Raw genomic sequence first — 12,277 nt, 5'->3', positions numbered from 1 at the left:
CTTGTCCGAGCGGGCATCTCGTCTCTCTCTCTCTCTGTCTCTCTCTCTCTCTCTCTCCCTCTGTGCGTGTGTGTGTGTGTGTGTGTGTGTGTGGTTTTGTCTCCTGGTGCGCTTTGCTTTATTTCTGCAGCCGCCCGAGCAGCATGCAGGTGTCTCTGGCCCTCCTCGTCTCCAGCTCGGCGCTCCTGCTGCTCCAGGGATGCTGCACCGCCGTGAAGGGATGGAGGGTACTAAAAAATGATGCCACGGAGATTTTACCGGAGTACAGAGAAAATACTCGGACACCTCAGGAGGCGATATTACAGGCGTCCAACGGCAGCAATAACAACAACAACAACAACAACAGCAACAGCAACAGTATGAATAACAGGGCGAAGAACGGCGGGAGAACAGCAAACACAGTCTCCTACAGTAAGTAGTCACTAAGATGATCACTTTTAAAACACTCTCAGGTGGGACGTTTGAGATGTTTAGAAAGAAATGACATTAAAAGATTAAAATAATTCATTCTGTGCAGTAATTGAATTATTATCCAGGTCAAGCAGAAAAAGGCTGATGCGTAAAAGTGAGGAAACTATATCAAATATAAAACATGTAAAATGATGCGTGATAACTTCATACGTCAGTCAAACCTCGTTTCCATCGAGCGCGAGAGCTTTAAAATATATATCATTTAAATATCAGTGACTCCAATTTACACACGTGGAGACAGAGAAACTATATGTTTAAGTTTATGATCTTTTTTTTTTATATATTTTCTTTTCCAGATAAAATATTTAGATTTCAGTGCTTCAGACTGAATCTTCCTTTAATAGCTGAGAAATGAACCTGTTATTAAATTGTGTGTCTTTGGTTCTGAAGGAGCAAAAGGTTGAATTAGACTTGATCCACCTTTTTGACATTTTAAAAACTGAAGCACTGGATTGGTGGAATCTGTCCAAATTCGTGGCTCTGACTTATAAAAAGGCACCAGGACAACCTGCCTTTTCATTTGACTTCATTTTCACACTGATTCGCTGATTAAGAGCAGCTCTGCTGAGTGGGAAGGGTGTTTTCTTGCTTAATCCTTTGCCAAAGTTGAGGGTGATGAGAGCGGCGCAGACATTCTTGCGGTTTCTTCCTCTACACAATTTAAAGTGGAGCATTCAGAGAGACGTCAGGGCTTTTTTCACGCTGTCTTCCAGGTTATTTCCTTCTCTCCTTATACTATTAGTCAAGCTCTACTTACACCGTAACTATTTGATTGCAACAACATGTCTCCCAAATAGAAGAACCCCACAATTTGTACTTCAGGGGATGTCTTTTGGGATTTTTTTTGTAAATTGCTTTTTACATGCAACACTGCCTTTGAGAATGATTCCCACCTGTGGCTGGTAGAGGTTGTATGTTCTGATTGAGCAGCGCATGTAGAACGATCTCACGCTCGCTCTCATGGAGTCAAGATGGGTGGCGCAAATATTCTCACAGTTTAGCCTTCGTTTAATCACGGCCACTCAAATCGGAGATCAGAGAAGAAGATGATTAGGTTAGAAGAGCAACAGCTGACGGGGGGGGGGGAATTAACGAGTCAAGATCTGTCAGTGAGACTGATTTTCGTCTCTTGAGGACATCAGGAGCAACACATCCACACTTTAAACAGAGATCACGCTTTATATTCACTTTATTCTTTATCAGTCTCCAAAAAAGGGGTGGAAAAATGCACCCCCTTGTTTTCATATGGATAAGCAGCATATGTGTTGAGTTTCATACAGGGAGACAGAAATCTCCTGGATTATTTTCTTCATCCATCTCTCTGCTTTCGTCCTGGGACGGCTTCTCGGGGTCCCCGTGGGGTCACAGCAGAGGCTTTGACCACCGCCTGGCCCCCCTCCAGTCCTCTCCCAAGACTTATCTCTCACCGCCGGGAGAAGAACATGCTCACGCAGCTGTACAGTAGTCTAGTGTGTGATCCTTTGTTTTTTTTTATTTGGACCACCATCATTAGTAAAGATTTTTTTTCAGGCTGACGGTAGAGACGGGAGAGCAGGACACCAGCGCTCACCGAACAAGTCAACCTGACTTTTTGGGATACAGTGGGTAATTGGTGCAAACCGCTGCCCTGTGCGTGCTGTAGGCATTGTATACTACTGTGGTCCCTTCAGCGGCGGCCACAGAATAACACTAGATCAGGTTCTCATGGGGAGAAAAAAAAGGAAGTCACCTCACATAAATCCTTTGTTCAGCCCTTTTTTGCGAAGAAAGCCACAGAGGAAAACAGATCCCTCTCTGAGTGTATCATTTCTTAACCGACAGTTCCTTTGCCCCTTTTTTACACACTGCTTGTAAAAAAACACGGGACAGGGACAATAACTCATGTGTACGGCTGTTAAAAAGCTGCGGCTGAAACACAGGATTACAGGCTGAGTGCGTTGTCTGAAATCAGTCTGGCAGATGTCCAGTTTGCTCAAAATTGTACAGTTGCTGCCTTAAAATATCCAGACAGCTATTTACTCCTCCATCACCACATACGTTTCCTGAGGGCCAACGCTGTATGCAAGCTTTTTCTTCCAGCCCAAACCTCCATTAGGTTTGATTGAGCTGTTTAATGGCCCTCTGGTCTGGATTTGCTATCAGCCGATTGCTGCCAGCTGGATTTCTTTGTCAAGCCCCGTCATCAGCTAATGATCAGACCATGAATCAAATTCAGAAACTCTGATCTGATCTCAATGACTTAAATATGTACTTAAATGTACAAATAGTTGTACAAAGTAAAAGTGCATTTTTCGGCTGCACTTTTGACACTTTTCTCAAAATGAAATGCTGCCGCCTGCTCACTTTTTATCTGGCTTATGCTGTTTGTTTTCTCCACAAATAACACAATAGGTGAGTTCATGTTGACATAAACAGAATCAGAGAAATGCGCACACGCTGGGATTAGACACAGCTGCAGCATTGAAGCAGTTAACCTGCAGAATGTCCGTTCCAGTGTGCGGCACTTCAAAGTGTTTGTTTTGGGCCGAAGCCACGAGTGTAACTGTGATATCCTGCTCCTCAACCCAGGTGCCTCGGAGCTGAGCTGTAGGGAGCTGCGATCCACCCGTTACATCACCGACGGATCTTGCCGCAGCGCCAAGCCTGTCAAGGAGCTGGTGTGCTCGGGCCAGTGCATGCCCGCACACCTCATGCCGAACTCCATCGCTCGTGGCAAGTGGTGGAGGAGTAACGCTTCGGACTACCGCTGCATCCCGGCCCACTCCCGGACAAGGAGGGTCCAGCTGCAGTGTCCCAACGGCAACACTCGGACTTACAAAATCCGCGTGGTCACCTCCTGCAAGTGCAAGCGCTTCAGGCCCCACCATAACCAATCAGTGGCCAAGGAGGTCCCGAAGAGGCCACGCAGCAAGAAGCACAGTCGTTTGTCTCAAGACCGGAGCAAGAACACCACGCCATTGATGGGCAACTCGTACTGAAGCTCCTCAACAAGCATCCAAGGACAGACACCAAAACACACACACAAACACACGCACGTTACACAACACACCAACCAACATGTCTCCTTCAAATAGGGAGGAGATGCAAAAAGAAATTTCAAAGAGAGCGAATTCATAAGCTAATTGCTGGGCTGGTTTTAAGTCATCAGTCTTTATTTTTCAGCCACTTGTCAGCATATTTGTGAACTTTGCTTATCTGCATGAGTCAGTGCCAGGGCTTGCCACAACTGTGACTGGTCACGAGATGTAGCACCATGTTGGATAATAGGAAACAAATATCTGATCACCCCAACAGCTCAAAACCTCCCCGGGCTTTGGGTCCGTCCTCCATTCAAACAGATTTCATTTAAGCGTAATGAGAAGTCCTCCCCAAGGCTTCAAGCCCATCTGTACAAACATCCAGCGGATGCAGAGCTACACCGCACCACGGCCCTGTTTAAAGCTGAAAAGGTGCATCTTTGCTCCAAAGTGGTTGTAATCCATCTCCTTTTGGCTGTGTGGAGGAGATGGTGGCAGCTCTGGGGGCTCTGATGGTGGGATGTTGACAGGTTTTGAGAGGCCCTGGCCAGTACGGCAGTCCAGGCAGCTCTCTGACAGCCCACTAAAGGCCTCACTTATCAGGACAGCCCTACAGCACCCTCCACGCTGCGGCAGCCCCAACCAGGCCTGTCAGTTACAGTAGCGCCTTTCCCACGACTAGATACAGAGAGTCAGGAGGGACAGAGAAAGAGAAATGGGGGGGAGAAAAGAGTTTTGTCAGCACTGACAGCATGGGGGCACTGGGTATTCCTGTGACTCCTCTTAATAACTAAATGAGCCCATTCCTGTGTTATTTGAGTCGTAAAAAGCCATTTCCTCTAGACATAGCCAGTTCCTATTTGCTGGAATCACACACAAAAATGTGCACATGTGTGTAGGAGGCATCAGAAAATTGTGCGTGGTTGTGTTGTTACCTAGGGGCAGAGCGTTCTCCAGCACGCCCACACCGGAATTCTTTTGTAACGGGCCAAATAGAGCAGCGATCAACCATCCACTGCCAAAATCCGTCCGTTCGCGTTGGATTCTGCCTGCAGGACCTCGAGACACCTCCACTCCTCTCCTGCTCCCACTCTGTAAATAGCTCAAACAGGAAAGATAGGAATAAAAATAACATACATTTATTTTTATCATTGTATTGACTGATACAAATCCGTCAGGAAGAGGAAGTGGCGATGCCCAGTCTGTCGCTGCAGACAACACAACCTCCTTCCTCAGCAATGCCTCCGATGGGACTGTACTTCATGAAGAATATTCACAATGTTTTCCACATATTGTCAGCGCGCCGTTGTTTTTCCGCTCATATTGCTTCCTGATTTCGGTTGTCTAAACTGTACTGACAATGTTTGCTTCTTTTCCCGATTGTATGTTTGAAATAGCAACTGGAAGGGGTTTGTCGAGTAAGCTGAGAGCCGTGATGCGTAACGTGATTGTACATATCATACCTGTGTGGTCTTCTGCAGTGGTGCCCTCGCATGACGGGGGGAGTTAAAGAGAAGCAGGGAGGGAGGGAGGGAGGGCTGTTTCCTACAGACACAAAGAAGGACAGTTATAAAGAATGAACTGCATATTTATTTTTTATTTCCACATTTAAATTATTTATGCAACCTTTTGTAGTAAATAGCCATTATTGTCATATAGTATGATAGAGACTTTGGAAATGAAATACTGTACAGTACATGAATAAAGTAAAGGCAGATATATTTGAAACAGCTGGCTTATTTGTTATTATTCTTATTTGAACGTGTTTAATCACCCATGTGGCATTTATAAGCAATATATAAACATTTAATAAATGGTTTATATCACACTATTATGTAGTTGTAAGCAGATATAAGCGTTAATGAATGACAGTTGAAATAATATAAAATGTTTTCATTGGAGAAACTATCATTGTTGGCAAATACTGTACATTAATAAACACTTAAAATGTCCTTATATCTGCTTATAACTATGTTCTTGTGTGTTATAAACCATCAATTAAATGCTCATATATAGCTTATGAATGCTAAATAAAGTAATGTGTTACCGTGTGGCCTTTAGCTGTACGTGCATTCTTGGGAAATCTCTGAATTTGGACTTGAATCTGTTTAAAGTCAAAGATATTCAGGCAATTCAGGCCGCCGTTTGTAATGTCTGCACAGCTTTGCAAAAGAAGAAGAAGAGGAATCTTCGCGCTTGCTCAGTCACAACACCAACATTTCTCTTTTTATGAGGGTGGACTTGAGCCATAGCCATCATTCAACATCATTCCTCTCCGCCTCTCCTCCCTCCAGGCTTCAGGCTCGATACACTGCGAGTCTGAGAGTTCAAAACGCATCCCTCTTTGCTTTATTCGAGAGCTCTGTGGATGCTTGTCATATCTGGAGCGCACTTGCCAACAGCACTACCAGTGCTCACTGAAACTTTGGACTTGCAGTCAAACGGGAGTTACGCAATCTGGGCACAGAAAATGTACCAAGCTAAATGAGGTGTTTATGCTACGTTTTATCCGCAAATGTAATTTTTAATTACCGGGACAAGAGCTCCCTTAGAGGGCCAAATAAACTCAACTGTAAACACAAAATAGAAAATCACTGTGGCAACTGTGGCTGAGAGCTTGTCTTTAGTCGTGCCAATGGAGAACAGTAGATATTAAATTTCACTACATCATCCATAATGTGCAGTCATTATGTCATTTTCAAGCCCTGTTTTTCAAGAGAGAACAGACATGCCATGCTTTCACTCAGGCAACTAGCATGGAACAAGTTTTCCAAGAAAGTCAAGAACACATACTTAGGAGCAGTATGTGAACAGTACCTAAATATATTGATGCTGACAAAGCATCTGCCCCGTGTTACTGTGTGCATACACGGCGACCTGCATGTGACCCTCGCAGACCTGGGGAATACCGAGGTGCACGAGAAGTCAGGGATGATCTATTCCCAACAAATGCAACAAGTCTACCACACTTCGTTCAGGCCCCAATGCAAGTGTCATCAATGAAGTTTTGAATACCAGGTGCAGAGATCCCTGAGGATCCCTACTCTGTTACAAGTGTAGGGAACCGGAGTCGATTAGGTACACACAACGCCAAGAGTTCACAAACAGTTCCTGGTTGACTCATGGCCCTATAAGGAATATTTATAGAACTGACATACTGACCACAATAAATGATAACTGGCTTCCTTTGACCAAACGTGGGGGAAGAAATGATAGGATTGTACTGTAGGAAAAGAATAACGCTGTGTTCATCCGCATGAACAGACCTTCAGTCAGCCCTCTGTGCACACTCTTTGTTAACTTTATCTTTCAACTGACAATTTCTTAGAATAATCTCCCAGCAAAGCTCCATGCTGCTCTCAGTGCAGTGAGAATCGACTCCATCTCGCCACGTCTTCAGTGTAACTCCGACTGAAGAAACAGGACCCACGTGGAATAAATGTTGAGATGCTGCTCACAAATGCACGTTTCCGTTTCCTCCTTTGAACTCACATAATGGAACGGTAAATATCTAATTTCAGCTTTGTGCAGCACAAAGCTCATTGTTTAGCACGTAGCCAGAAAGTTGTCTAGAAGTCAGCCACTTGAATGGCTTAGGCACTGTCAACACAGACGTAACTGTTGTTCTGCCAAATGCAGAAGAGACAGTCACATAAAATAGACTGTTTATCATCTGCAAATAAAGAGCTGCTTGACTGATGCGTGTTTTTGCCAGTGGTATCCGTCTTACAAAAGCAAGAAAGTCTCCTCTGTCGCCCGCAACGAGCACCAGTGGAAACTGACTTGAGGTGACATTCGTAGCATGTGAAGCACTCTCTCTCTCACGTGCCAAAAACGAACCCCTATAAAAGTCTTTAAAGTGCTGTGTTTCTGGTCAGCTGCCTGTGCAACTGAATTGCTTAACGATGTTGCAGGCCGTCCAAGACGTTTATTGAGATGGAATATATTTACCGAACACATAACATTCAGACCTTCGTCAAGGATTACATGAAGTCAAAATGCTTCTACACCCCAGTAGTTTCACCTCCGGGCCTTCCAGTCAAATTTTTCCAGGAGCGGATATTATTGCTCAAGTCAAACACATATGGACGATGACGGATGTATTCGGAGACGGATGTTTGCGCTCCTCCAACCACTCCCTTATCAGGTCATGAGCGCTAATAGCTTTAAACAAATGGAAACCAGAAGAGATGTCTGGCTGCCTAAAGGAATGAGGAACGCGGAAAGCACAAGTTCAACTAATTTTGAGTTCCTCCAACGACGCAGTGCTTTGGAAGTTGGATAGTGTTTCCTGCAAGCTGAGAGTCTAATTCTCAGCAGGGAAGGGAGAAGCAGGGGTCAGGACAGAGGCGAGACCAAATATGTCCTCCTATGTTAACTTCAGCATCTAGACTGCGTCTAAAGTAAGTGGTTCTTGTTGTTATTTGCCGTTCTGGGTGAATCTAAAGAGTGCCAATGATGAAATAGACTATCTCTGCACCAGCAGAAAGATGTAGAAGAAGGTGACACTTTCCCAGAGATGGACAGTAGCCCCACACGGGTCGGGGGCTTCCACTGAGCCATGCAAGCCTCGGTCGCTCAGCCGAGGCCAGGCATGTAGAGAGGCGAGCCAACCACATGTGCTCAGGACAACAGGAGGTGCAGCGGATAGGAAACAGGGCTGTCAACAAACAATTCTAAACAACCACAGCAAGCCCCAAGGTTCAGAGGCAGAGTGCATTTCCTTGCTTAATCACCACCTTATGGACTTTGTATCTTGCAGAAACATCAACGAAAATATCAATTCAGTGCCGTAAGACATTTCAATTCTGGAATAAAAACGGGATACATGTGTCGTATGACTTTTGGTAACACTGCAAAAGTTTACTTTTTAAGTTTCAACTTTTTCAGACCCTTAAGAGAAATGAAGATGAAACATGGTTGGTGTAAGTGCTGCACACTATGTGATGCATGTGTGTTATTTTGTGAGAAAATTCAAAATCATTCAAAATCCCATTGACATTTATAACAACATTAATAACTAAAAACCCAGCCTTGGAACAGAGCCTGTCCCAACATTATCTCATGTGGCTCGCTTCATATGTCCAGATAACGACGCTTTTTTGTTGTAGTTTTTTGAAATTGAACCTTTAACGAACAACATTTCCCATAAGACGAAGACTTTTGCGGGATGAATGTCACAGCTCGGCAAATAGAGCCGAGCCCCGGGCGAGTCGAGGGGTCGCGGTTATCTCAGGTGTGTCTGTAATAATAGCAACGCGACTCAACAAGACTTTTACCAGGTTAAATAAAAAATATATAAATTAAATAAACACTCATGCATGAACACTCTGGTTTAAAAGATGTGATAAATTGTTTTCAAATTCAGGCTGACAGAAGAAAACCACAGACAGCATCTTCAAGAAGTTTCAGCCGTTACAACGTATTCCCATTTCACTGTTTGACGTCCACACATTTCATCGATTTGCTTAAATTCATACGAAATGAGCTGACTCACTCCTCTTCTTGCTGTCAACTGGTCATTTTCCAAAGACAGTGACCCAGGTCTTGACTAGCCCAGCCCAGCGCTCCCTCAGCCCAAAATGGCTTCGAGGTACCGTAATTATGCTGCTTCTCATCATGTCTAAAATATTTCCTTCTGTGACATTCAAGAGTTCCTATCAACAGCCATGTCATCTCCAGATGGTGTTGGAGCAAACCAGATTGCATTACTTGAGTAATGGCCAGAGTTGTCTTTTCAACTTTAGCTGCATATTGTACATGTGTGCACACTGGCACACAGAAACACACCCATGCACGCACACGCATAAAAACTGGTGGTCACCCAAAGCACTCGAGCTAAAGCGTGTTTTCAATAAAGCCAGTTAATTCAGGAGGCATTTCTGAAAAATAAAATGAGTGGAGGGATCGTTAAAGCTTTGCCTCCTTTAAGAGCGCACTGCAACAATTAAATCTGCTGCGGATGATTTTTAAACAGGAGCAAAGTATTTGTGTGGGTGGGTAGACATGGCAAGTCTGGGATTATGGAGCCCATGAGAAACAGATTTTATGACAGGCAGTAGTCAGTCTTTAACCAAAACCTCCCCTCGGATTGAATCCTTACAGGACTAAATAGAGAGAGTGAATCACACCAATTTTCTTGATGTCATCATTGCTAACCACAATGATTGTGATTGTATATATGTGGTGGTGCCGAAAAGACCGTGGATCGTGAGCCATCCCTCCCTTCACCCTCCCTTCTCTTCCACTTATAAATTCTTTGGTGCATTACAGCTTATTCTGAACATGACGACGCTCTCTGGACGGGAGCTCGCCGATGACAACAGCATCTTTGTCCTGTTAGAATTCGATTAGTTTCTGTGGCGTTATATATCACCACCCGGCACGCTGGCTTAGCAGCTGAGCCTGCTCGCTCCCCTTAGCTGGTGGCGCTACCCTCCCTTGAGGAGGATATGGTATCTAGTGTAGCCTATCTTGAAAAACCACAGACACCATGCTCAGTTCACTGGCATCGCAAAACAGACTGCGCAGGACTGAGAAGTAAACAGTGGCGTATTCTCCTTCCCAGAACAACAAACTGGAGTTTTCTCCCTGAGGGATTATGGCTACTTCCACAGACAGGCCGGTGCCTTTGTGCTTGTTTGTATGTTTATGTCATAGTTCCTCAGCTGAGGAGGTTATTTTAGGGCACTTGATACCCTGAACTTGATAATATTCCTCTGATGCAGACACAGATATTAACAGTCAGTAAATTCAAATTTCTCCCCACATGGAAGCTGTTTTAATTTTTGAGGCTAGCTGCTGATTAATCAGGCGTCAGTTTCTTTCTTTTTTCCCTCCCGCTTTATTCTGACCTCCTTGGACCAGCTCAATGCAATCAGCTCCAAGTGCAGAGGAAATTGCTTCCTATCCGTGTGGCCAGGGGTGCACGACCCAGCAGATATCTCCACAATCTCCCCAGCTTAGGAGAGTTTAAGATCAAGATCAATTCAGCTCTCCAGCCCTTATCAGATGTCAAAGAGCCTCTGGAACTGTATGCCTGGTTCAGTGTCCCAGTCTTGACCCAGGTTGCAAAAAAGGTCCCTAAAAGTTGTTTCTATGTGGTCAAAATAATGTCCTGAATCTGTTTTTTTATATATATTGGAACAGATGATTCTGGGAGGATCTGTCAACACTTATGCTGCCATAAAGTCATATTTTCCTTAGAAACTTCTCATGCTTGACAAACAACAGCATAATTGATAGCTGGGCATGACTATCAGATGCTGGATTCCCCTTTTCTCACAGTCTTCTCAGGGAAATGAGTGGTGTGAGAGCAGAGTAGTCCGATACTGGGGCGTGGGCAGGATTATTGCTGTTATGGCAGCTAAGGCTAATTGTTCATGAAATAGTTCTCTGAGAAAGTGTCTCTTTTTATGACTCACAGTCTACCATCTGTCTATGTGCGGCGGACTTTTCCATTTAAAGTGTTTGCATCATCTCCAAATTCTCACCGAGATCAGTCGAAGCCTGGGACAGGCTGTTTATGATGATATACAACTCACAGCATTTGACAACATCGACTCTGATGTGCTGCTATCGCTTTAACAAAACACTGAGGGCGACAATGTCTGTCTTCACTTTTTCTGTCCTTCCCGGTTTTGTTCAGCTGAATTCACATGCCTGAATTTCACTGTTGCTCGGAGAGGCCTTGGATCATTTGATGTTGTTATCACAGTGCGCTGAGACTGCTCCCTCAGTCAGCATATCTGACCCAGTAGGAGGGAGCGCAGGGCAAACAGTATGTTTTCGACCTCCACTGAAGACGAATAGGCGGGGAGAGAGTTGATTCACCCAGCAGATGCCTCTGGACCTTTTTGTGGACAAGTGAACTAGAAGAATATAGATAATTAAATGCATTACAAACCCATTTCAGGCTACTGTGCGTGGTGCCTCAATCACCAAAAACAGCACTTTAAAGAAAAACCCATAGCGTATCATTGACTTTGGAGGGAAACTTGCATGTCTCTGCTCTATTTTGCTTACAGAAATCATCTTTTTCCTCCAACAAATTTGAATAACACTGTTCAACGCCAAATGAAATACGACTGCCAGACAGCAAGGCCAAACACCTTCTTGAAAAATGGCTACATCAAGGGGGATGAGGTTTTTATGACATGATCGATCATATTTTGCAGCAACTTGGCAAGAAAAAAACTAATTCAGAAATAATACCGATAAATAAAACCTGATTGCTGTTGTGTCAACAGTTAATCACTCAGTGCAGACGCTGTGTTTTCCCTCCAATCTCTGCAACATAAATGATGTGTTTTATGTCTGGTTCAGACTCAGTCTGGACGGCGATGAAACACTCATCCAAGTGTTGAACTTAAACTAAAAGAAACACATAAGCAAGTGCAGTACAATTTACAACTCCAGTATGCTTTTCTGATTACATATTGATCTTGTACCCTGCACTTGTGCGAATTCCCTCCAATTTCTAAAAAAACATGAAATCATTTATTGGTTGTCCCCCCAATGACTGATTTCCAGATAAATTATGTATATTTAATAGAAGTCAACTCCGCTTTTGAAATAATTCACACATTAACACAACACTTTTTGGAGGCCCCCCCCCCCCCCCCCCATGTATCCTGCTCAGTGGTCTGAACCATTGCTACTGGACTACATTTCCCAGATCCCATCTCTTAAGCATCTCTGTAGCACGGCAGCGTCTTCAGCGAGACTGCTAAGGCCGTAGACCCAGAATAAAAGGTTTAAAATCCCTCCATGCCTATTTTAAGAGAATG

The 12,277-nt window shown here is 44.2% G+C and overlaps 1 protein-coding gene across 1 annotated transcript; it reads left to right on the top strand.

Annotated features, from left to right (window-relative positions):
• sost (sclerostin) lies at nucleotides 1-5,444 on the top strand. Its single transcript, XM_070927467.1, has 2 exons — nucleotides 1-411; nucleotides 3,040-5,444. The coding sequence occupies exons 1-2, from the start codon at nucleotides 144-146 to the stop codon at nucleotides 3,447-3,449; spliced, it is 678 nt and encodes a 225-aa protein (XP_070783568.1). The 5' UTR covers nucleotides 1-143; the 3' UTR covers nucleotides 3,450-5,444.
• The last annotated feature ends 6,833 nt before the right edge of the window (nucleotides 5,445-12,277 follow it).

This window comes from Enoplosus armatus, chromosome 20 (genome assembly GCF_043641665.1).
Source record: "Enoplosus armatus isolate fEnoArm2 chromosome 20, fEnoArm2.hap1, whole genome shotgun sequence".
In the NCBI taxonomy this organism is placed as follows: Eukaryota; Metazoa; Chordata; class Actinopteri; order Centrarchiformes; family Enoplosidae; genus Enoplosus; species Enoplosus armatus.
Note: the sequence above shows the minus strand (reverse complement) of the source record. Positions and strands in the feature narration are given on the sequence as shown.

Coding starts and splice junctions, on each gene's coding strand:
- sost (XM_070927467.1), top strand. CDS start 144: ATGCAGGTGTCTCTGGCCCTCCTCGTCTCCAGCTCGGCGCTCCTGCTG. Junction 412..3,039: donor AGCAAACACAGTCTCCTACA/GTAAGTAGTCAC, acceptor TCCTCAACCCAG/GTGCCTCGGAGCTGAGCTGT.